The sequence below is a fragment of the Oryzias latipes genome, chromosome 20 (assembly GCF_053564925.1).
Source record: "Oryzias latipes strain Hd-rR chromosome 20, Olatipes_Hd-rR_3.1".
NCBI lineage: Eukaryota > Metazoa > Chordata > Actinopteri > Beloniformes > Adrianichthyidae > Oryzias > Oryzias latipes.
The window spans coordinates 18,533,870-18,560,417 of record NC_136256.1 but is presented as its reverse complement, the minus strand read 5'-3'; the positions used below and the strand labels follow the sequence as shown (position 1 = coordinate 18,560,417).

The following is a 26,548-nucleotide window of genomic DNA, read 5'->3' as shown; positions in this document are numbered from 1 at the left end:
TCTCCTGCTAGCTTACAGCCCCTCACAACTACAACCCTAACATTACCGGTGCAACAAAAATGACGAGTAATATTGGAGCTATCCAGCTGTACAGTTTAGAGCCAGATGCCAGCTCAGACGAGGAAAATGAAGACCTATATGGATTGTATGGCCCATTGTATTTTCTACTTAACAACTTCAAGCTTTATCAGCTGCCATTTTTTGTCTGCTCCTGATTCAATTGATGCACAATGATTTGAATAAAAATACTCACATTATGAGGAAAAATGCCAAAAAAAAGATTTTCCTTGAAGTAGGTCTTTAATTTTTTTAAGGATCTTGTCTCAGTTAGATTAATCCTAAAACATACTAAAAAAAGCAGTTTTTGGTCAAACCTGCATGGATGGATGGATGGATTAACACATGTATTTTTTTTTCTTTTTTTCTGCTGGAGGTTGTCATGACTGTCTGTATAGAGCAGCTATAGATAGTCTTGGTCTCATTGTTTTTCATCTCCTCGCCTGCTTTCTTCTGCTGTCAAATGCTCTGAGTGAACCTGCAGCAGATGTCTCTGTACTTGATGGAGTAACTATACAGTTTGTCTTTAGGGAGGTGGGCTTTGTGTGCATCTGGAGTGAAGTTGGTTTTAGTGTCTGCAGTGGGTGGAAAAATATTGGAAAACAAAAAAAAGCTTCTAAGAGATGGGGAACAAGCGAAATCAAGGTCAATTTAAAGGAATAGGATTGATTTTTTTTCATAAATGCAGCACAAATTAAGGATCACAGTGATTCTGTTGATTTAAAAGAAAAAAAATCAATGGATAAAACAAAATCTGTTACTTATCTTTTTAAATGTGTAACTAGTGCCAAAAAGGGGCTGATGACCACAAAATGGTCTTAAACATTAGTGTGACAACAGATTTATACCAAATAAATATTTTTTAACGTTGACAAATAAAACCTTGAAGGAATGTTTCGTATAGAAGGAATGCTGAATGACATGTTTGGCAGGAGTGTAACATTGTAGGTGAATGATAGTACAAAGAAGAAGAAAAAGAACTATCAGTTCTAATTAGCTGTGTGGAGAAGTGCAATCTACAGCAGAATGTCTGCTTATGCTGGTGTCTGCTGGACCACTTCTATTCTCCATTTTCTCAAACGCACTTTGCATAACGTTGACCTCACACGCTGTGTGCATTCAGTTAAGCTTCTTTCCCTATTCAGTTGAATTTATGCACTACACAAAATCGTTTGTTTGAATTTGTTAGAAAAGAATATTTAAAAAAGTATTTGCTACAGAATTTCCTTCCATTTTGTGTTTGTGTTTTATTGTTTCTTTTGATCTATTTTGTATTGGATGGATGGATGGATGGATGGATGGATGGATGGATGGATGGATGGATGGATGGATGGATGTTGGTTGGTTAAGGGCAATGTATATCCCCTATTTCTAATGCCAAATTTTTCAACAAAAGAGGTGCTTACATCTTGTAAATTAGGCTACATTCACACTGCAGGGCTTAATGCTCAATTCCAAGGCCGTTCACATTTCCAATTAAATGCAAACTTTTGTGATCTCCTGTGTGAAGGTAAAATGACCCAGAAGTGACCCGCATGCGTAGAAGAGTACTCAACGGTGAACAACGTCACTCGTTGTTTGCGAAAGTAGCTAACGTTAACAATGGATGTCAACAACAGTGTTGTCAACAGCGGAGCTCTTTTTGCATTATTACATTTATTTTCACAATGGAGCCAGCACAATAACAATCTTCTCATTTTAAGAAGGCACTGGAGCCAGGATCGTCTGTACTCACTGTTGTGGAATGGGGATGTTTATGTGCTGGGGCCACACGCGCGTGTGTGTGTGTAGGAGAGAGCGCATGCAGCGAGGTAGGGAATGAGGGCGCATTCATGTTCATGTTGTGTGTTAGGGAGGAAGGAGAACGGTAGTAAAAGAAGGCTACCCCCAGAATAAATGCTATAATTGACTCTTTATTAACTGGCTCTGGAGAATCTGAGGGTCCGAACGGGGAAGTGAACCCTCAAAGGAGGATCCGCCTTGGGTCCGCTGCGCTTCTGACCACGGTCGGAAAGGGGAAAAAAGTCATCGCGGGGAAAGGTTCAACACCACGCTCGGCCATTTCGCTGGAAATGTTTTCAAAAACCGCCCGGTTGCGATAAGAGCCCTTGAGTGTGGCCCGAATAGAGCTGTCACCCCAAATATGAATCCAATCGGTGACCTCGCTTCCCTTCCACTGACTGGTCTCAGCGGCATTGTCCGTCATGGTTGATGTTTATGTTCTCGTCACGCCTACTTCAACGCAGAATGATGACTTTTGTAGCGTATCAATGACACACGGGTCGGATTCATGTGGCCTGGCTGGTCAGACGGCGGTCGCATTTCAAAAGATCGGATACGTATCGGATTCAGGACCACATACCCAAGTGGCCTGGGTTGCATCTGAAAAGATCGGATCTGTGTCATTCAGACTGTCATGAAAAGATCAGATACAGGTCGCATAGGGGCAAAAAAAATCGGAATTGAGTCGTTTCAGCCTACGGTGTGAACGTAGCCTTAAAGCAGTACATCCCAACTTGATGATGTTTGACTTTTCAGAAATACCTCAATCTTATTTTCAGTTGTTCCTGTCCATTAGGGCCACTTTAGCATTTTTGTTTACTTGTTGCAACCAGTTGTCTTGCTTTCATTCTTGCACATACGCAGCAGTGCTGTCAGCTCAAATAGCAAGTTTATTATTATTATAATTTTAGTTTTCAAAACAATATTCAAAGAAACAAGTCTGTGATTTGTGTCCACACTCATTTTTACATCCAGAATTATCCCCAGAAGTGATGAAATTACTTTAACTTACCATTACCCATAGACCCCCATAACCCTGCATCAGCTCACTTTCACAGCACCAGGTACCACCAACCTTAACATGTGAGTTGTTAATGACTTTGGATCCCATTACAGGTACAGTGTGTTCTGTCAGCTTCTTAAAAAGCTGACTCAGTCTGCTGACTTGACACAACTTTCCTGGTGCCCTTATTTTCTCTTCTCTCTTTTACTACTATTTTTTTAAACCTTAAATCAATACCATGGAAACTCCTGATCTAATTTAAATCCTGGAGTATATACTTTCATCCAAAATATTTACTTGCACACGGCATATAATATAATTATTAGACCATATCTTCCACAATAAGATAAGGAAAAAAATGGCTTTGGTCATTACTGATATTTTCTTTACATTAGGGCAGAAATGCATCTTGGCATTAATTTTGCCTGCAAAAATGAATATAAAAATAAAAATATTGTTCTCTTACAACAACTGGAGCTTCGAAAAAGCTTTACCAGGTTGGTGAAGTAGTCATCTTTGGTAATTTATTCTTAGGTTATTATTTCCTCAGATAGGTTTCAAATAAGTAAAACCGCTGTGTTTGACAGGATTCATCTTTATGCGTCTAAAACAATGTAAACTTAATGACACCTTGTGTCATTTCGCCCCCTTCCATGAATGTAACATAGTCATTGTCATGTGGGCATCCCCCCTTCCAGCAAAAAGCTTTGGCCCCTCACTTGCCCCCAAATTTTACGCCAATATTAGTATCAATATTGAAAATGATTATACATCATCAATACAAGCTTCTTAAAACATTGCAAAAGTAAGAGTTAAAATGGAAGTTTGAAATTAACAATAAACCAAAATCACATGTTCTCATTTGCCACCCTTTTCAAAGTCTCTGCCCCCCCCCCCCCCCCCCCCCCTTCTAAAAAATGTTCTGCCACCACTCCTGTCCTTGGGGTGTTTAATGTTTTTTTAAACAAACATGAAGTGGAAACTTTGTTTGATTCCTAATAATATCTTTTAATAGGCCCTATTAAGTTAAAGTACAAAATGGCTTTTGTGCAGTTTGATACCAAGTTTTGGATCAACTAATTGTTGTATTATTAGGCTATTATGTGGCCATGCTCTTTACTGTTTAAGTTTGCATAGTGCATATGGTAACAAGGACAAGAGATACTGGCGTATCTGCACTCAATGTAAAAATCAAACATGCTTATGAATTTATACCACTTAGCTAGATCTGTAAATCATCTGCAAACAACAATTGTATACAACAAATTGATTGAATTCTGCTCTTCAGTATAACAAAATAATGCCTTCAGCTTTAAAACCATCCTTGCACCTCTGAGGAACAACCTTGCTCCACATCATCAAGCACTGTTTGCAAGAGAGATTTCACATGAAAAAGTTGTATAGGCAAAACTGAACAAAACAATCCAAAATCTATGCAATGATAAAAAAAAGGTTTTATGTCTTTTTTCTTGTTATGTATGATGTATGTCTGGATTTTGTGTTTTTCAGAGGAGAAACCTGCTGAAAGCTGTGTTAATCAAGATTATTTTCAAATTGTTCTCGTTTAATAAATTATATCAAATTAAATAAAATTGCTTTGTTAACAAAATGACCTAAAAAAATAATAAAGAAAGAAAAACAATTTATTTGTGCTATTCTGGAATGCCAGCTGGTGACAAAATATAAAGTATTTAATAAAGACAATTAGTCTTTGCAGAGATTACACCACAGGCTGAGCTTTTAGAACAGCACTTTGAACTGTATCTTTCAAGAAATCCCAAATAGCATTGGTTTTCGTATGTAAAATACCCCCCCCCCCCCCCTTCCCCCTGAAAGTGCACATGCATGGCGCATGAATGTTTCTTTGTGTTTCTTAAGTTCTTGACAACTGATCCGTAACTCTGAGAGCTTCGTCAATCTGTCAAAATGATGCACTTCAGTCATTGTGATGTGGACCGTTTCTCTGATCATTTTTTTTATGACTTGTATCCATATGAGAGTGACAGTTGTACAAGGCTTGTACATGTTATTGGCTGAACTTCAACACAAACACAAAATGTTTCTTCCACACTAAAATCTGCTGTATGACATAGAAATTCAAATCATCTCAAGGTGGACAGGAGAAGCTGTGAAACAAAAATAAATAAATTCATTCATTAATTTTCTACCATTTTATTCCTTTGGGGGTCACGGTACTGCCAGAACCTATCCTGACCACTTGTGTGCGAGTCTGTCACAGGGCAAATAAATAAATAAATAAATACATAAATTAAAAGATGTCTCATTAATTGGTTCAGATGCAGATGAAAACTGATCCAAAGATTGCTAGAGCTAAACGGTGAGATGAAACTGTGAGGAGTCCCATGTGGCCTGATGGAGCCTGTATTTCTTGATCAAGTCTGTCAGATCCCTTTGATCAGATGATCATTTGTGAGACAAACCTCCCACTGTTTTTCATATCTGTTTGTTATTGTGTTTTGGCTTGAAACATGTTGAAAGTGACAGCAGCCAGGTCTCAGTTTTCCAGACCGACTTCCAGAGATGTTATAGGAAAGCAGCGGGGGATCAACCAAGCCGAGATACAGGCATGAGCCAAAAATGAAAATAAAATAAAAAGAGTACAAAAAAAACAAAAAAATGTATGTAAATTAAAAAAAACATAAGGATGGATGGACAGACAGATGGATAAATAGAGAGATATAAAAAGAAAAAGAAAAGGTGATAGCAGGCTCAACAGGGCACAAACCAGTGTCCTGCCTGTGCCTATCCCTAGCCTGGTAAATGCAGAGGGTAGTGTCAGGAAGAGCATTCAACATAAAACTTATAAAACAAAAATATGGATCGGTGAACTGATTAGATGGATATGCATTTTAGGTGCTTAGAAGGATATGTCCCCTCCAAACTTTCAGCACGCACAGTCATGTCCCCACCATTCGCAGTAAAATAAGAACTGGACTGTGAACAAACCCTCCGCCCTTGTGTTCCACCCGCTGGTCTTGAAAAGTCAAAATCCCATAGATTTCTATAGAGGAAAAACACGGCTATTATTTTACTACCTTTTATAAACATGGTTTTTGCTAATCCAATTTTTTTTTCCATGATATTTTTGCTCTATCGCAAGTTATCTATTGATAAACTACCCAATCAGATCCATCCATCCAGCCATCCATCCATCCATCCATGATTGGAGAGAGTGGTTGCCATAGAAATGTAGAAAAAGCCAATCACAGCTTACTGAGGATATCTGGTTCCAACATGGCAAAGGACATATCGCGGAGAAATGGTGACTGAATTGATTGAATTTGGTTGGAACCTCAAGCAAGGCATTTTCTATGGGTGAAATCACACACGATTTGTCCAGTAATTTATTATAGAGTCAATGGTCCTCACTGATAATATACCTGCAATCCATTGTGGGGCTGGCTAAATCCTGGCCTGGTATCAACTCACTCAAGATAGACAGACTTATGGAAAGCAGAATTTGGATTAAAGAGGCTTAAATGACAGTAAATAAAAGCAAGGCAGAAAAACATGCATAAGCACACAGGAGACATTTAAATCTCGGTTAATCCATCGTCCTTCCGACATGTACACTTGATGGAACCAGAGTTCTTAAACACTGCTTTCGTTGCTCATCCTGCTGAAACATGACCATGTTGACTGAGTAGATAAAGATTTGAAGTTTCATGTCTGCCCAGCTGTGTTTTTTTTCTGTCTGTCACTTTCTAAGGCAGCATCTCTGCTCATCCAAAACACAGATTAGAGATGAAACTGATCTGTTATCAGCCATGTGCCATGCCTCTACACGTTAGGCGTCATTATGTCATGTCAATGCAGAGATGCCCCAAGGAAGGATGTGTGTTTATTAAATTTGTTGTAAAACTCACAAAATGTCCCTCAGAGCTGTCAGTTCCAAAGCACCTCTCTGAATGCCAATGGGATATTTTGTATAAGCAGTTGTTGGGATATTTCTGGATTAAAAAATCCAAATTAATCAAGTAAGTTGTTAAAGGGTTGAGGACGCTCATTCAATGGCTGACCTGAAGCCTTTGTCCTCGTGGAAATTTCATTCATTCTCAGCTAAGCTCATTGTCAATATTCTCACACAGCATTTATTAATTAGTCTTTTCACGTTCAGCCCAAAGGTCAGGATTAATGGGAATGATTCCTGAAGAGTATCAATAGACTGTGACAAGGCAGGTGGAGACAGAAAAATAAATGTAATTCTACTCAGTCTCATCTGTGTACACATTATGTCCCGAAGAAAAATGGTCTTTTCCGACTGAAATTCTCTCCAAATTATGCTGGGAGATTTTGTTTATCAATTTCTTTTCAGAACTCCATAACTCCTCCGTTTGCCCTTTGCTTGACCCATTTCAGTCAGATCAACGGTGCAAGTCCAAGTCTGACTGGAGTCGGTGGTGAAAATTTGTATAGCCGAGTTATTCAGGATTTCCACTTTACTTACCCTGGTCCTTGGGAAATATTGTGTCAGTCTTTGTAAGCTGTAGCTGTAGCTGTAGTCAGCTTAATGGGCGTATTTCCATCCTGAGCCAGAAATTGAAAGATGTTAAAAGGTGTACACTGTGAATTTTTCCAAAGATGCGTGAAAAGACTTGATTTAAAAAGATTTGAATTCACAGTGCTTGCAGCAAAATGGTGCACATTTTGTTGGAGTCATATTATGAACATTTTAGCATGCGTCGTTAGTTCATGCAGCAGCATCAGAGCCAGGGCCTTAAGAAAGTTAAAGAAGAAGTCCAGACCTGTGATCTAGAAATTCCTTTGAATCCCGTCATGAGAAAATTAATTTTAAATCAGTTAAAAAAATATAAAGTATGATACTTTATACCATGGGTGGACAAACGTTTCTGGGCCATAAAGGGTTTTAAAATTTGACAGGATTGCCGGACCAGGTGCAAATGGGTTGAGTGTTTAGCTAATCCTCCTCACAAGAGAAAGAAATAACATGAAGTGCGTATTAAACATGCTTTAATTTGGATTGAAAATAATTACATTTATTTTAAAACAGTAAATTCTGATAGTAGTTTATGGAGTTTTCATGTCGAAAGTGTGACGTTTGTTGTCATTTTAGTGTCAATTGTGTCACCAGGGGGGGGGAAATTGCTGGAAACGAACCGCTGTGTTCGTGTGGTGTTGGAATGATTTAAAAATGAGGGTCCTGCTCAGAAAGCACACACGATGTCAGAAAACACCACATCGATGCAGAGTAATTTTCTGCACCAAACAAAGATCAATGTCTTTATAGTGCACCATATATAGGGAGACAACAGAATTAGAGGAGAAAATAAAACATTAGTAAAGATATAATAATAATCTAATTTATTCAAGTTTGGTGGGCCAGCATAGCTTAACGGGCTACTGTAGTTTGTCCACCCCGGATTTACAATTTGAGTTTTGCTTTAAGACAAACTAGATATTAACAATTAATACTAATTAATTTACCATGCATTTTTATAAAGTTTTCCAAAAGACATTGAGATCAGTACATTTTATTTGAATTTGAACCTAAAGCAAATATATTTTGTGAGACATTCTGTTCAATAAACAGATGGAATTTCAGTTCAGAGCATAATGGCACCTTGATCCCGATGAAGGTTCAAGGTTACTTTATACTGAACTTTTTTTTTTTTTTTACTTTTAATGCTCTCCATTATCTAAAGACACATTTATTTCCTAAAATTCTGACCAAAAAAGCCTCACAGCTTCTCTCCTATATGATTAAATATTCACATTGACTCGCACATTGGCAGTTTGTCATCTATAGAGACTGTTTCATACACTCAACATCATGTTTGAAGGCCAAGTCATGTGTTCTACAGAGCAGACTATTAGGACAGAGCGTGAAGATTCAGCTGCTCTAAAATTTACTTTTGGGCAGGTTTTCAATTTAAGGAATTTGGGGATTAGTTTTAAATTAATGTCAAAATAAATACAATTTATGTTGATGTGTCTGGCGTTGCTCTCAATTATATCTGTGTATTTCATGCTTCAGTTCATCTCACTGTTGCTAACCAAGCATTAAATTTAGCAGCTTTTCAGGCTGCGCCAAACCCTCTCATCTCCAAGCAACAAATATGGTGTCTTTGGGACAAACTGTTGTCAATATTGCACCTGGAGGGAGTAGTCTTGCTGAACCGCAGCTGGTGCACCTCATGGTTTCTGTTATGTTCAGTCAGTGACAGCAGGCTGCAGCATCCATGAATGAGCTGCTTGCATATGCACCGTTCGTCTGAGCCATTACTCAGATGGAGTTCGTGGACCATGTGAGATAGGAATAAGAAAGACACTTTGTGGCCTAAACTTTGTACCCGTTCTGATCATTTCATCTGCACAAAAACTAAGCACAAAACAGAAAAGCAAACATCGAAAAATGGGTTAAATCCGGTCTCAGGTGATAAAAGTCTCACCTGAGACCCGATACAACATAGTTCACTATTTTATGTCTGTTTAAAGAGGAAATCCCAACTGCAAAACTTTAAATCAAATCAGCAGAACTTAAAAAATCATGCATCACGTCAACAAATGCAAAAAAAAAAAGAATAAAAGAGATTTTCAGTATTTGTGGAAAACTGTTTTAAAACTCTGCAAGAGACCAAGCCTGTCATGCCAATTACTGCAATTTTTAGTCAGTCACACGTTCACACACTCAGAAAAATCCATCTCCTACTCAGTTTCATCTGCCGGAGGGACTGGTGGGACTTAAACTGAATACTGTTCTCATTAAACAAGGGAGACAACTCCTGTTGGGTTTCCAAATTACATTTTTCCTCTTGTTGTTTTGTCTCTCTTCTTTATTTGTCAGATAAAGACAAGCGCAACAGCAGTGAGACTCACCCTGACCATTTGGGAGATGCACATGTTCCAGACTTCCACATGTGCTTTCAGAAAATAACTTTTTGTTTTGCACACATCTACAAATGGACATAATACTTTGTAGTTGTAGCTGGCTATATTACCATTCTCTTTGTAAGATGTTCTACTTATTCTTAAAAAGGCAAAAAGTAGGAGCGTGGGTTCAATGGATGTAGCCCCAAGATTAATTCCCCTAATCTTGGCCTGTAAATGGGTTATCCAACTGGCTTAAAAAACAAATTGAATGCAAAGACTGTGAGTAATAACAACATTTGTCTTGGGCGCAGTAAAATGTCCTTTTCTTAAAATGGTGCTGAGAGGATTTCAAACATGGTGCACAAAACAAAAAGGTACTCTTAATGCCACAGTCGCATATACAACTGCTACCACGCGTTGGGGAGGCATCTGCAGATTTTTTTTTAATCATTACCATGGTCATACACGTAGATGGCCTCCGTCTGGCGGAGATGACGTCATTACGAAATTGGGCGGCCACAGGGGGGTGGCAGCTGCTCTGATTGGACAATGTGTGAATGGTTATATAAAAGCGGCACACATTATAATTTTTAGACAACATGCCTCCAAGAAACCCAGCAAGGGCCAAGCCCCAGTGCCCAAATCAAAAGTGCAAGCGGTCCAACCACAACAGGATTTAGTAGGACCCATGGGGGCCGGGATGACCAGATTGACGTCTGGTCATCGCTAAAACCCGGGCCCATTTCAACAGCCCTTGGTGAGTGCCCGCGCTACTATCATACAATCTAACAATGGGACGGTGGCGGTGTGACGGCAGCACATGGGCAGGGGAATGAATGGAGGGTACAGTCTGAAATCGGCCGATCATCAAATGATTTTGGGGAACTTGGAGAACCTCTTATCAGTCAACTATTGTGCTGCTGCCTTCCTGCCACCCACCTGTCACTGGACTGCCACCGCGCGACCTCCAAAAGTGCCGGGCGGCCAAGGACTAATGTCAAAAAATCATTTGATCTGTGTTTAATTTATACCTTTACTTAAAACCTTCACAACCACGGTATGGTTTGTAAAACTGCAACTGCTGCCTCTGATTTTGCTGAAAATTTAGCAATGTCTTTGCCACACGTTGGCATTTTTGTGTATGCGACCTAGGTTTTAAACGTCACAACAGTTTATTGAACATGCAAACGATTATTAACACATCTCACAGTTTGTCTGTCCTGCAAGAGTGGCAGACATTGCAAATGAAAGCCAGTCAAGTACTGGTGCGTGCGACAGTATGACCACAAGTTAGACAGCGGAACAGATGTTGGGTTGTGGATTTTTATGTGTAATCCCCGGATTCATTACCCATCAGGCATTTGCTGACCAAAGGGTTAACTGAATATAGGTTAAACCAAAAGAGGGAGAGCAATCAGTTAAACTTTCAGCTGAAAACCCAGTTTATCCTGAAAAAGCGACCATATAACGTCACTTTTTCCAACTCTGTGCAGTTTGTTTTTGTAAGAGCAAAATCTAATTAGTAAATGTAATTAACTTCAATACTCATTAAACCTCAGTTCTCCCAATGTAATGTAGCATTACTGAATAATAAATGTATGAATAAAGGGCAATTTGAAAAGCAATGCATCAGCAGCACACCATTACGGTCCCCCGTGTTCTCAAAAAGACATCTTCCTTTCATTTGATGTAAACTAGTTGACTCTTCAATACTGAAAAGTTTGTGTGTTTTTTTAAGCTGCATGTTTTTGTCTGCTCTTGATTCACAACAACTTGAATAAAAAAATTCACAGAAATGAAATTTTAGGCTTAATTTTCTTTACATATGTCCTCAGTCATGAGGAATTGTCAAAAGAACACATTTTTTATGAGAGTGAGTCTTTATAAGTAATCAAAGTTTGAAACCAATGTAGCCCTTATATCAGTCAGTCACTAACAGAAACATGAGGAGTTTACTGAAACGTTAGGAGATACAGAAATCTCCTGCATGGTTAAATCAATGTTTTATTTTATTTTTTGTAGTACAGAACCACAGAATTAGCCATGCATGCAGATATCTGCCAGTTTAGTATAACAAGAGGTGTACATGATAAACCAGTGGAGGTGTATTTGCATTGACACATTCATCCTACATCCATGAATATGCCCAACAATATCCTAAACATATCACTATAGCTGAAAAATCAATGCACAAGCACATGTTACATTATAAATGCACATACCACTACAACACAACAGTCTTAAGTTACATTTTAGCTCAATGTACAACACACAACTTGAAAATGAAACCTCACTTTCTTGCAGAGCAGTAACAACATCTAACTAACACACCACTGATCCTTTCTAGCTGCGTGGACACGAGATCTGATTGGTCATAACACCTGCTTCTGCTGGATTGTAGCACATGAAAGCTTGCTTTGCGGCTTTTGGAGGGCTCAGGTAGATTTCACTGAACCTGTCAGAACTTGATTGGACAAACTCCACCACAACGCACAGAGCTTTTAGCACCTGAACAGGTGGATATCCTGAATGTGAAGAGAACAAACAATACATTTTATTTGTTTCATCAATGTAAAGCCATTTTAATTACATATTTAGTAAATAAGGTTTTCCTTGTCCAAAGACTTGGGTGATGGGAAGTGTGGGTGGTCTTACTCCGCGCCAACAGTCCCGCCCACAACTTAATATAAACGAAAATAGACAGTTCATTCTCTGTTTATTAATTTTTGGTTTGTAATCTGAAAAATGAAAATAATAAAAATGATTTAAACAATTTGTCAATGAACTATTAAACTTTAACGTTAGTCAAATCTGAGTTCAACTCAGTCAAATACAAGAACAGTATAACCTTTGTAGAGATGGATTTCAGGGAATCATGGAATGAGACCTATTTTCACCATGTTTGTAGATCTGAAAGCTTTAGTGAGATCCAAAGTTTTAAAGGTTAAAAAGTCACTCCAGTGTGCAAAATCCTGTGCATGGTTAACTATTAAGGTTCAGAAACTCCCAGTGGATTTTGAAACCAAATCTTGCAGCAGAGGTTGAGCTCCTGAGATTTCATCAGGCTTAGCAAAGTTATCTTTTTACAGCTCAGTAAAGTTTTGCCTCCAGTCAGAGAACTATTTACTGATTTTGCATGGCTTCACTTTGTTTTATTAGCAGTTCTTTTTTTTTTTTTATTTAAGCGGTGTTTCTTTTCTTTATTTGATTCTACTTTTATGTTATCTTTCTCGGCATACCCTTGACATTATGAGTTTACAGTTTGGTGCCTTGGGGAATACAAGACAAAAACTGAAGGATGAACAAAATGCAACACCAAAAAAATATATTCACATAATGTTTAAACACGAAATATATCACTTCAGTTCTGAGAGTCTGGTTCATTCAAAGAAAATAGACCACTAATGCAATGCCTGCACTTCAGCTGAGCGATGGATGTTAATAACACCATAATAGCAAATGACAAGGTGCCAGAGAAAATTTTCACTCTATAACTATCTACACTTGAGGTGTCTCTCCTCATTCTTGTAGCTTTCCTGATGTATACCCCCCACCCCCTTTTTTGTCCTTCTCCCAACTTCTCTCCATCTTGCCAGCCAAGTCAGAGCCCTCCGTCCACTGAGTTGGACAGAATCTGACAGGTTCTAACGAGAACACATTCCACTGGAATAACTTTGACTCATTCTCCATTCACCCGTTCACACACTTTCCCTAACAATGTCACATAGTATTAAGCATGGAAGTGCACATTTGGGGCCTCAAATGGAGTATTATGCAATTAATGTCCAGCTCTGACCAATGTCAGTTTGCCTCTCAATTTATGGAGCCGAGTTCAGCAACACGCAGTGCCCTGGGCTATAAGTGTGTCTATGAGAGCCTGAGGAAGGCAGAGCCAGTCCGGGTACAAGGGACATAGGGTTCGCCTCCAAGTATAAAGGAGCACGTGAACAAGGTATGCTGCAGACATCATTAAGAGAATCATGCTATGGCTCGCCAGTACACATTTGAATCAACGTGGCCTTGCTCTCGTGGAGGAAGAGTGATACGCCCAAAGGTGGGTTTTCCCTTTTAAGAAAGACCTTTGAAGCAGACTGATCAGCACAAGCATCGAAGTACAGATTGTCAGACCAACATCAAGCTTGGTCTTCACCTTTTGGCACATCCCCACAGCAAATCAGCTTTCACTGATTTGCACAGCTGGTTTAGTAGAGTTTTTTATGCCGAATGACTTTCTGACACAACTCTGTTTTATTCTGGGCTGGGGGACAACACATGGAGACCCAGACTTGGCCCCCTCTGTGGCTACATAGTTAAGCAGTAGTATGAAGGGTTTTACTTAAGCACCCACACTGGATGAAGTTCATTGCACACCCTGGGATACAAACCCTGGTTTCCCATGCACCAGCCCTACATGAGGCATCCAGCTGCAACATCAAGTTTGATACTTCAAACAAAAATACAAATTGATTTAATATTTTAGGATAAAGACACATGCATATCTGAAAGCACTATTACCAGATGATATAACCCATCTGAAAATGTGACAAAAATAAATAATTAAAATGTCTTTAGATTCATGTCAGAAAAAGGAAGCAGGTGAGAAGATGTAGAAATAACATAGAGCAGGGGTCCCCAGCAGTCCCTGGGACAGTAGGTAATGGCAAAAAAAGTTGACCTACATTTTTTCATTTCTATTTAATCTTTTTTATAATTTTGAAGGCACTATTTTGGAAAACTACTGAAATTTTTCCATCAGAACGGACTCATTCTTGACTCAAGTAAAGTCACTTAGTCCCATGTCCAAAAAACATCCGCTACTTTCTTGAAGCGGCTGCACTGACCGTTAAATTAAAACCTCCAAGCTAACAAAATTAACAAAAACAAACATATTTAGAAAGTTTTTTTTTACAGAAAAGATCCAGTGAGGAACAGAAAAGGCAATGACTTCAAAATAAAAGAGAGCTGCATTTAACAGACCAAAAAACCAGGAGAATGTACTCCAAATATGGATTATTGTGACTGTTACACATCATACTAATAATGTATAAAATTCAGCAACCGGCTGTCTAATGTTATAAGGATGTTGCTAATACAGTTGCTCAAATGATGAATGCACGTGCACCTTAAAAGTTTTTAGCTGGGCTAAGGGAAAATCTTCATTACATTTTAACTGTTCCAACACAAAATCTAGTTTACAAATAAAGTTTAAACCAGCTGCAGACATTTTACAGAAGATCAACTTTACACATAAAAATAAGGGAAACTAGGAGTACAAAAAAAATACCAGACCCCCACTTCATCTTCATACAGGCTGTCATTAAACCAGTCCGTGGCCTCAAAAAGGATCGTGGACCACTGATGGAGAGTAGCACACTCACAATATAGCATGGCTGTGAGTATCTTCCAGTCTGGGATTGTTTTGCCAGTCTGAGATTGGACACCAGCATAGAGTTAATGCCACTATGATTCAAGAGAAGCAGTACTCCATTCTCTAAAGTGCACCTTTGTGGGGAAAGATCAATACAGCATTGCTGACTGTCATGGACTTTTCTCTGCAGTTATGTGATTTAAAGTCCAATGCCGATTTCTAAAGGCTTAAAAAACGACAAAAACAAGTCTTCTGCGATAGCATGAACTTTTATATAATGTAAGATGATGCTGATAACATGACATGAAAGAGGCACGCCAGATAACAAATGCAGCCTACAAGCATCTGAGATTAAGATGACATTTGAGAGGCGAATCTGCAGCTTCATTATTACGGGTTTCTTTGTGTGTTTTATCACTACCATGTCGTCTGTAGTCTGGACAGAAACACACCCACAGATGCATCAAATTAGTCCCCAAAATTCACAACTAACTTTATTTTTAATCATGCACATTTTTAATCAGGAGTTGAAAGAGCCAGGATGTGAACAGAGATAAAGAATAAAAAATAAACTAAGACAGACACAGAGAGGAAAAAATGGTTTGGAACAGATGATAAAACTGCAGAAGGGAGCAGAGCCGAGTGAGGATCCACATAATTAGAAATACATGGGGATAGAAATGATGAGAGAAACTGAGAGGGGAAAGCAGCGAGGAGAGATAAATCATCGCGGAGGTTAAGGTTTGGCAAAACCTATTTTTTATTGTATTTTTGAGATGAGACTACAGAGTAAAGAAAATATTATTTTCTTTTTAAAAATTGAAAAAAAGCAACAACAAAAATAAGAGGGCAGAGAAAAGGTTTTGTAAAATTAAAAAAATGTAGACCTAGCTCTGATTCCCTCATCTTAGTGTGGTGTGAACACAATTACATGCACACAAGCAGTCAAAACATAGTAACACGCCAAATATGGAGCACCTCGTATCTGCCAGCCAGTCAGCATCCTCCCGTCTTAATCCAATCATTATCATCACCCCCTAATGGGACATATCTGAGAAGCGCACAAGAACGGTAATAGGTTTACCTGTGCAACAGTAAATGTGTTTACAAAATTACAAATTTAATTAAATTTTTTAATCAGCAACTGATTATATAACAAATATGATTTGTTGGTAGAATAGGAGAGACGCAAGGTTATGGGAAGAGATTGTGAGGGCATACTGGATATTTCTCTGTGGTGTGGTTTAACCAAAGTTTGTCTTTACTGCAAGAATGTTACTAATTCTTATAAAATTTAGCCCTGAAAGAACAGATCTTGCAGAAAATCAAGGCTTGAGGCTTTTTTTAATGATGTTTATTTCAAGTGCCCTGGCAGGCATCACAGGATGAAAGCTCACTAATCTCATTCTGTATCAAACCGACTCTCATTCATATTATTACGTGACAGTGTAATTAACATATGGAACTATCATTTCCTTTATACATAAACACAAAGAATGGAAGAAACAGTATTGATAAAAACCAGCATGATAAATATCAGTGTCCACTGCAGTTTTCAAGCATAGCAATTCAGAATTTTGGAGGCCTAAGAAAATATTCCTCTACCATGTGAATCATTGTGATCATAAAAATCTGAAAAATTAAGAATCACAGCAAGTGGAGATGAAACTTTTGCCTTGACACCATATCCCAACGAAACCCAAAATTAGTTTTGTGAATTGAAAAGACAGCCCGGCTAAACTCCAAGGACAAGCACAACCCTCTATTCATTAGTGATGTGCTTATAAGGTTTGCGTAATCCTCAAGATTATTTTCAAGGAACCTTTTTACGACTCTCATGTAAAGAGAAGAAGCTCCTGTCTTTGTGCCCACAGATCAGAGAAGTCCATTTAACTCGAAAAAAACTTTTGAAAATATTTTTCTTTTGATTAAAAAAAATATGAATATCAAAAGTACCTTAGGTATTCTCTGAATGTGTAATAATGGTATTTAGCATTTCTTAGAAAAGTGGTATAAAGTCGCAAACAACTAAACATTGACTTTAGAAATGTTTGAGTGGTGCTGACAGAGTCGCAATTTTCAAATCAATGTATGTAAGACTTTACAAGGAACACTTGCAGAATTTCCACAATCACTTTACACTTGAATCATTTCTAAAACTTTGGTCTTCGAAAGGCCACATAAAAAAAAAACTGTTGGTATTTTTGTTCAGCAGTTGGTTAAAAATGAAGTACTGGTGACCAAAAGAACACAAAGACATGTACAAAATGTTGGCTGTATATGTGATAAATGTAGGGAAAAGCACTAAATGATATGTTAAATAAAAAAGGGACTAATCATAACTTGCAGATCCAACAAGAAAACAGAGAAATTTCTATTTTACTAGAACACATTATGAAGAATAAACAGGAAACCCTCTTGATTGCCCTATTTGCACCATATTCAAGGGGTCTGCAACCAAAAGTTGCACAGATCAAAGTGTGCAAAGTCTTTTCAATACTTTGAATTTGTTTTATATTGCTATGCATTTATATTTCTTTTAAACCCAAAATGTATAGATACTATTTCTTTGGCATGAATAAAACAGAAATATACAGAGAAAAGGTAATAAATTTACATGTAAAATTGTTTTTTTTTTACTTTTCACAGTCTTTTCTGAGGTCTACTTCAGTGGGCTGACATGTTTTTTTCCTTCAAAATGATTTTCTAAACTCTTTTCAGTATAGCTAATAAACATTGTTGTGCAGCATAAAATATGAACTTGCAAACTCATAAAATACGCATGCAGAGAAGATCGAACCTTTTACAAAAATTTTGAGAGTATTTAGAATCTGTGCATTCTGGAGGAATGGTAAAGCATGCAGGCCTGTTGGTTTAGTGTGACGTCACCAGGGGTGTAAAAAACTGTATTTATTTTACTGTTTCTTCTTTTGTCTCATTTTGTAAGATTTCATTTTTATTTCTGGAAATTACTTTTGTTTTTCCAAAGGTTTCATGTTTATTTCTTTTAATTTTTTTGGAATTTTGTGGTAACACTTTATATTAAGATTCCTTAACAAGCTTTGTTAACACATTAACAAGCATTATAAATGAATTTATAGGGTGTTAGTAAGACATTTATTAGTACAATAAGTCTAATAAGGTTAATAAATTACTTAGTTAACACATTTACAAGCATTATTATTAGGATGTTTTCAAGATGCTAATGATGCATTTATTGATATTATAGGTGCATAACAAATGTGTCAGTGTTAATAAGCTTAATTAACAACCTTTGTTAACAAATTAAGAAGTATTATTATTGTTTGGGGTTCTAGTAAGATATTTATTAGCATTATAGATGCCTGACACAAGCCGAAGTGTTCATAAGTTTAATAAGTTTTATTAACTAACTTAACAAATTAATAGGCTTTATTAATGTGTCAGATGCTAGTAAGATATTTATTAGCATTATAGATGTCTTGCAAATATCTGAAAGTGTTAATAAGATTTATTAACATCTACAGTCAGACCATTGTCTTCTAAATCCATATTACTAAACTACTTATAAGCTTTACAAATGTATTAATTAACTTTGTTAATAGTTTATTAATTGTTTTGCAGCACCTCATCTAAAGTGTGGACGTATTTTAGCACAAACAACCACAGAGCATAAAGATTGTAAAAAGAACTTTATGACATTAAAACAGACTAAACATACACAAATCGTTCTGTAAAAGATATATAATAATTTAATTCAGACAAATATTTTTTTTTAAAACATATATACTGGTGTTGGATGACTCTAGCATCATAGCTAATAAGGATAAAGTATTAGCATCTATCCTGAGTGAAACATTCATTGCAAATCCCATCACCAGCAGACAATTCTCTGCATTCAATGCCAACTGCATTCAACCACTGTTGCCTTGCTTCAAAGTCCACTAGAAAGTAAGTTGCACAAGCCAGTCATTTTTGAAGAACGAAGACAATAAACGTACAGGAGCCATGCTAAAGCTAACACGCTAACCTGCCCATCTATGAATCAAAGATGGGCAGGTTAACCAATGTCACCATTGGCTAATGAATCTGTCAATCAAACTCATCAGCAAAACAGGCATGCTCGCTTTCAGCCAATTGAATGGCCTCTTAGACTTTGCTTTCACGCAGGTGACGAAAAAAGCCCCGCCCATCTTTGATTCTGTACCGGTCGGTCGTTAGCGTGTTAGCTTTAGCATGGCTCCTGTAGGTTTATTGTCTTCGTTCTTCAAAAATGACTGGCTTGTGCAACTTACTTTCTAGTGGACTTTGAAGCAAGGCAACAGTGGTTGAATGCAGTTGGCATTGAATGCAGAGAATTTTCTCCTGGTGATGGGATTTGCAATGAATGTTTCACTCAGGATAGATGCTAATACTTTATCCTTATTAGCTATGATGCTAGAGTCATCCAACACCAGTATATATGTTTTTTAAAAAAAATTATTTGTCTGAATTAAATTATTATATATCTTTTACAGAGGGATTTGTGTATGTTTAGTCTGTTTTAATGTCATAAAGTTCTTTTTACAATCTTTATGCTCTGTGGTTGTTTGTGGTAAAAAACGTCCACACTTTAGATGAGGTGCTGCAAAACAATTAATAAACTATTAACAAAGTTAATTAATACATTTGTAAAGCTTATAAGCAGTTTAGTAATATGGATTTAGAAGACAATGGTCTGACTTTAGATGTTAATATGTCTTATTAACACTTTCAGATATTTGCAAGACATCTATAATGCTAATAAATATCTTACTAGAACCCCAAACAATAATAATACTTCTTAATTTGTTAACAAAGGTTGTTAATAAATCTTATTAAGCTTATTAACACTGACACATTTGTTAAGCACTTATAATATCAGTAAATGCATCATTAGCATCTTGAAAACATCCTAATAATAATGCTTGTAAATGTGTTAACCAAGTAATTTAATAAACCTTATTAGACTTATTGTACTAATAAATGTCTTACTAACACCCTATAAATTCATTTATAATGCTTGTTAATGTGTTAACAGAGCTTGTTAAGGAATCTTAATATAAAGTGTTACCGAATTTTGTTTTGGTTTCTAAAATGTAATATTTTTTAATTTTATTTGTTTAGCTTTTTGAATTGCCGTTCTGATCTGTATTATGTTTTTGCTTTGAGTGATTGGTTGACTTGATTTGCACTTCAGGGCCACCGTACCTCAGCCATAAATGTATAAACCAAACAGATCTAAATTAAATCAATACTAAGTAATTTTTAAAAGTTAGGGCCATTATCATTTTATTTTTCATCAGCCGAAGAGCCACTATAGGGGAATAAAAATCCTTAGGTTGCAGGCCCTGCTCTACCACATATTCTTTTCTCAAGGGAATCCAACAGAAGGCTCTCGTTTCTCCTAATCGTTAAAAAAGAAAGCACCCATCTGAACAGTCTTTTCCACCTGAACTAATTCCCTCTGATCACATCATTTGTCTTCCTTCCAGGTTAGTTTTTGTCTCAGGTAAAATGGTTATAATCAGCATATACTCTGCGTGATATTGCAGATAAAAATGATTGCATTTCAGTAATCTGTTTGCAGCCTCATTTTCATCCCCTTCCTCTGATTTTACTAAAGCTCCTTTTTTGCCAGACCTTCTTCAACTTATACTCCCCTTTTGGTCATTTGTTTCTCATTTCATAAAGCTTGAATATCCTCCTCTGGCCTCCAGAAGGCTCTCCTCCCTGTCTGTCAAATGTTTGCATCTCTACCCCATATTATCTCTGTGTAGCTGCATAATTTATACTGACTTGATCTGACCAGACTGGACTTTACTTAGAGTAAAGATGAACAATTCTGCAGGACAAACGTTTAATAAAAAAGAAAATCCCTGGATTACTGATCGTGACTTTTAAATGAACATGGAAAAATATGTAAACTAATGCATAATAAAAAAAGAAGTCTTTTTCTCCAATTGTCAAAATGCAACATAATAAATGCACACATGCAATGATAAAATTGAAGTATTTTTATATTTAGAAAATAAAGGAAATATCATGTATTAAATCATATATGATAAAACCATGGCAGCAAAAAGGAATACAAAATGAAAGACGTGCAGTTACCAAAAAGAAAGTCCTAATACCCTTTTTCTTTCTCAATAAGACTTTTAGGTGAACTACTTTCACCTCCTCTGTTCTGAAATCGATGACTAAACCTTTTTTGGGTTCCTGCATTTTTTCTGTTTCATTGACCAAAATGCAAATGTGTCTTTTCTTTCTTTTTCATTTTCAGGTTCAAAATCCCACATTGATTGCACATTTCTTTTTTCGAGAATTAACAATTCTATACCTGCTGGATTTTTACTAAAGTTTATTTTCACCACTGATCAGATGGAAATGTAATAAAAGTTGGATGCTTTAAAAGCGAGAATCTGAGAATTAGTTTTACAAATGAGTGTCCCTCATTCCCTGCAAAGTCATTATTATTGTTAAGACAAGAAAAACTCCTGCAACTCAACTGAAATAAAATCAAGGCTGAATTGTGTATGGATGTGCACGCGCATCAGAGTCTGTGTCATCCCCTGTCAGATAGAATGATAAATGATGCACAAGCCAGACACATCCATGCAGGACTGGAGAAAACCCTGGAGATCACCAGAAAAAGCGTCTTATACTCCACCGTCAGAAACTCATTCTCAAACAGCAGCATCCTCTTAACAAGGGAACATGGCTTTAGTTGATATATATGTTGAAATAATTAGATTTTCAGATATGATATATCTTGAGAAGAAACTGCACTGTTTGGAAACTGACCTCTACACATGAACAGTTAATTAACTATAAAGTATTTTTTTCCTCTGAACAAGTTTTGAAAAAGAAAACATCAGCATCTTAGAAAAAGCATCCCTTCAGCGGGAATCCAAAATTACTCAACAAAAACAGTAAAATTAGATAAAAGTGCAAAAAAGCATGAATTGCATATTCTTTTATGAATATAATCCTCCCAAATCCATTCAGACTGATAAGTTAAAGATATGTTGGCCAAAAGGAGGGGTTCTTCTTATAACGGACTTTTGCAAGAGGACTGAAGTTGTGCACAGACACATCTCTCCGTGCCAACAACTAATGCAGCCTTAATGTATTCTCAACCCCCCGCAGTCATTACATCTCTGCACTAAATCACTGGGTCAGATTTTCCACGGGACCGCATCAACTGAGAGGGTAACCCTTCTCCCCATCACTCGGAGCACGCTGTCTCCAGCACCGCAGCAGGTAAACAGACTCTGACGCTGCCCACGCATCAAAGTCTCATCCGATCACCACCGAGCACGAGTTCAGAAAAAAAAAAAAAAACTTACGGGTTGTTGATAAAGCTCCACGCGCACCGCTGACATGGCAAAAAATCCAGAGCGTGGAGCACAGCAGCATTAGGTTTTTGGCAGGACGGCGGTGGCGCATCTTCGCGGCTGCTGCGGGAGCGAGGGCTGGAGCGCTGAGCTGCGGGGCGATCACGCCGGTGAGGTCCGTCAGCCTCGCAAAGCAGTTGAGGACTGAGGGAGAGGAGCCCGGTGCAAGTACTCTCACTCTTCAGCTCCCTCCCTCCCTCCCGCCCTCAATGCCTGCCTGCCTCCTCTGCCACTCGATGATGTAAGGATTGCGCCGCAAAACAGGATAACCAGCGCTTCAAACGGGAAGCAGTTATCCCTACTGCGCTCTCTGATTTAACAACATGACAAAAGGCAAAACATGAGGAATAAAGGAAAACAGAGTTTCCACCTGAAAGACACTAGAACGGCAGCGTTCCCTTTACACGAGTCAAGTTCTATTGTTTTCCGCTGTCCAGCACCGATGCCCTGTCCATGGTGCTGAACTTCTCACACTGTGGGTCTCTCTCAGAACGTTTCCGCTCTCACAGCCAGACACTGCCCCCTTTTTTCCACGAGGATGTGTGGTACTATACTCAACCTCTGCTCTTTATTTCTCATCTTAAGCCGTGACAAAAATACACTGAACTTTCCATGCCACAGTTTCTCTGAGATGCTAAAGTCTGCTTACTGAGATGGACATTTCTCTGTAAATAAGAATTGTCAAATGTTTATGGTTTGCAGGTGAAATCTCCAGCTTTTTAAGAGCATGTAAATAAAGGATTGTCTCCTTGAGATCAATACTACAATGATGAACGATTTTTTAATTTGGTTTTTATATAATCCACATGTTAAAGTCATACTCTGTTCATATTGTGATCTTTTTTAAAGCATTACCAGAAGTCTTTTAGTTATGAGTATACAATCTTTGGGCAAAATAAAAAATTCTGTGTCATTTTGTGGGTGGGACTAATGGCGCTGAGTAAGACCACTCCCACTTCCTGTCACCCATCTTTTTATGCGCTCCCCTGTTAGCTTACACCGCCTCACAACCCCAACCTAACATTATCGCTGCAACAAAAATGGCGAGCAATATTGGTGCTATCCAGATGTACAGTTTTGTGACAGATGCCAGCTGGGATGAGGAAAACAAAGATGTGCATGAATCTATTTGTCTGGAAGTGGACTCATCGGAATAAAGCAGAACAAGGAGCTTGTGGTCTGCAGATTGTAGCTTCTACGTTAAAACTACAAGCTTTTACCTACACCACTTTTTGTCTGCCCTTGAACCACAATTTGAATAAAGAAAAACTCAGAATTTCAACAAAATAAGAAATTAGAAGAAAAAAAATCTATTGGGTAATGCATTCGTTGGATAATGAATGTGTATACATCAATGTTTATTTCAAAACAAGCTTTGTTTCCTTAAGCAGGCAGTTAAAGGGTTAAACTTGTACAGTAACAATAGGAGTACTGTATTGGTTAGCTTCACACTACTAAAACTAAGGATGCGTAGTTGCAAGGGCAACTCTTACTTACCGGTAATTATTTCAAACAAATTATTACCATGTCCCCTAAATCCAATCCTGTCACACATCACACCAAAAATTTCAAGAAAAAACATCTTTAAGGTTGCAATTAGCACAGCCACCCATATAAAACCACAATCTATAAGCAACAACACCAGTATGTAAGCTTAAGCAAGAACCGCACAACCAGTTTTCAGTGGGTTTTTTTTATGTCATAACATCAAGCTAGTAAAACAGGCATAAAGAGAAAATACTACACAAAACACACCTTTATCATTCATGTGTGACCAAAACAATCAGATATGGGCAGAAGAGTTTCAAAAAAGAAATACTTGTACAAGTCTCTATGGAAATTGAACATCAAAATAAAATTACAATTGAAAAAATGTAGATTTTGATACTTTTGGTGTCTTCCCAAGGATCCTCGCAGACAAACCTAGAATCCATCAGAAAGGTTTAACTTTAAGTTTAGAGATGACCCAAAGAGTATGGATAAAAGGCCTCCAGCAACAGTCTGTGTATCTCAAAGCCTCTGGGGACGCATTTGGATTCAATGTGAAAACTCTGCAGTGGTTTAAATGGATGCCTGAGGCCAAGTAGCAACAACCAGAGTTACAAATGTGCTCCTTAGTTTTAACCATCTAAGTAGAAAATCTAATAACCACTACTTAATGTAGGCTATAGCTAAAACTAATCTCAGCTTAGTCTGTCAATGTATTTGTAATTAATCAATAAATCAAGATGTTGGCACATCCCATAATGGGTCATCACAACAACTTAGCTTTCAGTGATCTGCACACTTGATTTGACAGAGAGTTTTACGCCGGATGCCCCTCCTGACACAACCCTGTATTTTAGCTGGGCTATAGGGACTGGGGCCCCCTGTAACAAAACCATAACCTTTAAGTTAGATCCAAAACTAATTTTAAGCATTGTGTACAAATTATTTGGTTTATTAGATCTTATTTTGACATTTATTTTGTATTTTTTACGTTCAAAATTATCAGTCTTCCACTGCAATGAAACCTAAAACTGAAACTGCTTCAATATTAGCGACTTTCTGCCATGGTTTAGTTAATATTTTGAGGATTTTTTTTCCTAATAGTAGTGTTCCAAAAGATCCACATGTTAATCTACAAAATACTCCGCACCGGAAAAAAAACAAAATGCAACAAGAAGCACAATTCAAACTGTCACAACTAAACTATTTTGTTTCTCTTTTGCAGTTTTCTCTGTGATTTAGTTGCTACTCTTTTGCCTCCAACTTAAAAGGTATTGTGAAAAACAGTATTATAAACTACTCAGTCCTTGAAATTTTGGCACAAAATGTACCAACATATTTTGTTTTGCTCAATATTTTTTAAAGTCTGCATCACTGAAGAATGATTGAGTGTGTTTGATGACTAATAATCCCATGAATAACCACTTGAAGCAATTAACCTTCATTACCATAACAGCGCTTACCTTAATCCATGCTATAAACACAATTTACTGTGTCTCCTCTGGTATGAGTCAAACTGCAGATATTTGTACATGTGAACAGATGTTAGAATTTACATTGCATATTACATAAAGCACAAAACAAATTTGTTAACATGAAGGTGTTTTAATAGGATTATGTTTCCATTGATGAGGATCCCACTCCCATCACTGTGCCGAACCGTCAGGAAAAGGTGATGTGAAGAACCCAAAACCAGGAACATAGTCAGTAGCAGAGACGCAATCACCCAACAAATAAACGTGACAAAAGCAACTTAACATGAAGCATGACCTGACTAAACAGTAAACAGATGCTCCCTATCCGTAAGAAAAATGCACTCCGACATAACTAAACTAAACTGTTTAGTTATGTCACTGTATGGAAGCCAGAATGGCGTTAAAAAAGGTGATCTGAGGAAAACAAATTGAAAATCAAAAAGACTCGTAAAAAAGATAATTGACTAAAATAGACACAACTGTGAATGACTGAAAACCTAAACCTGGTGTGACCTGATACAAGAAAAAAAATCTAACCTAAACACTAAGTATGAATACAATGAAGAAAACATAATTTAAAGGATGCAGCCCAAAGTTTCACTGGGCTTATGCATCAATATGTAACCCATATACACCAGATATGTACTAATGTTTTGTCAAGACCTAGTTCTGATTGTCTGATTGTGAGAGTTGAGCTTTTGTCCATAGTACAGTGCAGCGCATCCCAATTATTATTTAAAGTCGCACTCCAACTTTATTTTGATTTATTGTAAAATTGTTTGCAGTGGTCTTTTGATTACAATGTTTTCAGCCAAAACCAAAAAATATGTGTCGTTTTAGTGAGAGATATTTTGAAGAGTACGGCAGGAGTTAATCAGAAATTTGCCTCTGACTGCTGACAAGGAAGTAATCCTCTGCTGACATCCCATCATCCCTTTGTTTAGACTCTCTCCTGCTAGCTCACAACCCCAAGATAACATTGGCAAACAACATACAGCGCAAGTAATATTTGGTGCCATCCAGTCAACCAAATGCTAGCTCCGACGAGGAAAACAAAGACGTATATGGATCTATTTGTCTTCAAGCAGATGCATCAGAATGGAGCAGAACAGGGAGACTTTGGCCCACC

At 37.5% G+C, this 26,548-nt stretch overlaps 1 protein-coding gene across 4 annotated transcripts in view; it reads right to left on the bottom strand.

Moving 5' to 3' along the window:
* The window catches only part of cntnap2a (contactin associated protein 2a), a 365,138-nt gene extending 342,194 nt beyond the window's left edge, over positions 1 to 22,944 (bottom strand). For all 4 annotated transcript variants that reach the window (XM_020712697.2, XM_020712695.3, XM_011488837.4 and 1 more), the window contains exon 1: positions 22,409 to 22,944. In XM_020712697.2, the coding sequence (XP_020568356.1) occupies positions 22,409 to 22,508 (100 nt within the window). In that variant the 5' untranslated portion in view covers positions 22,509 to 22,944. The remainder of the gene's footprint in view (positions 1 to 22,408) is intronic.
* Positions 22,945 to 26,548: the final 3,604 nt, after the last annotated feature.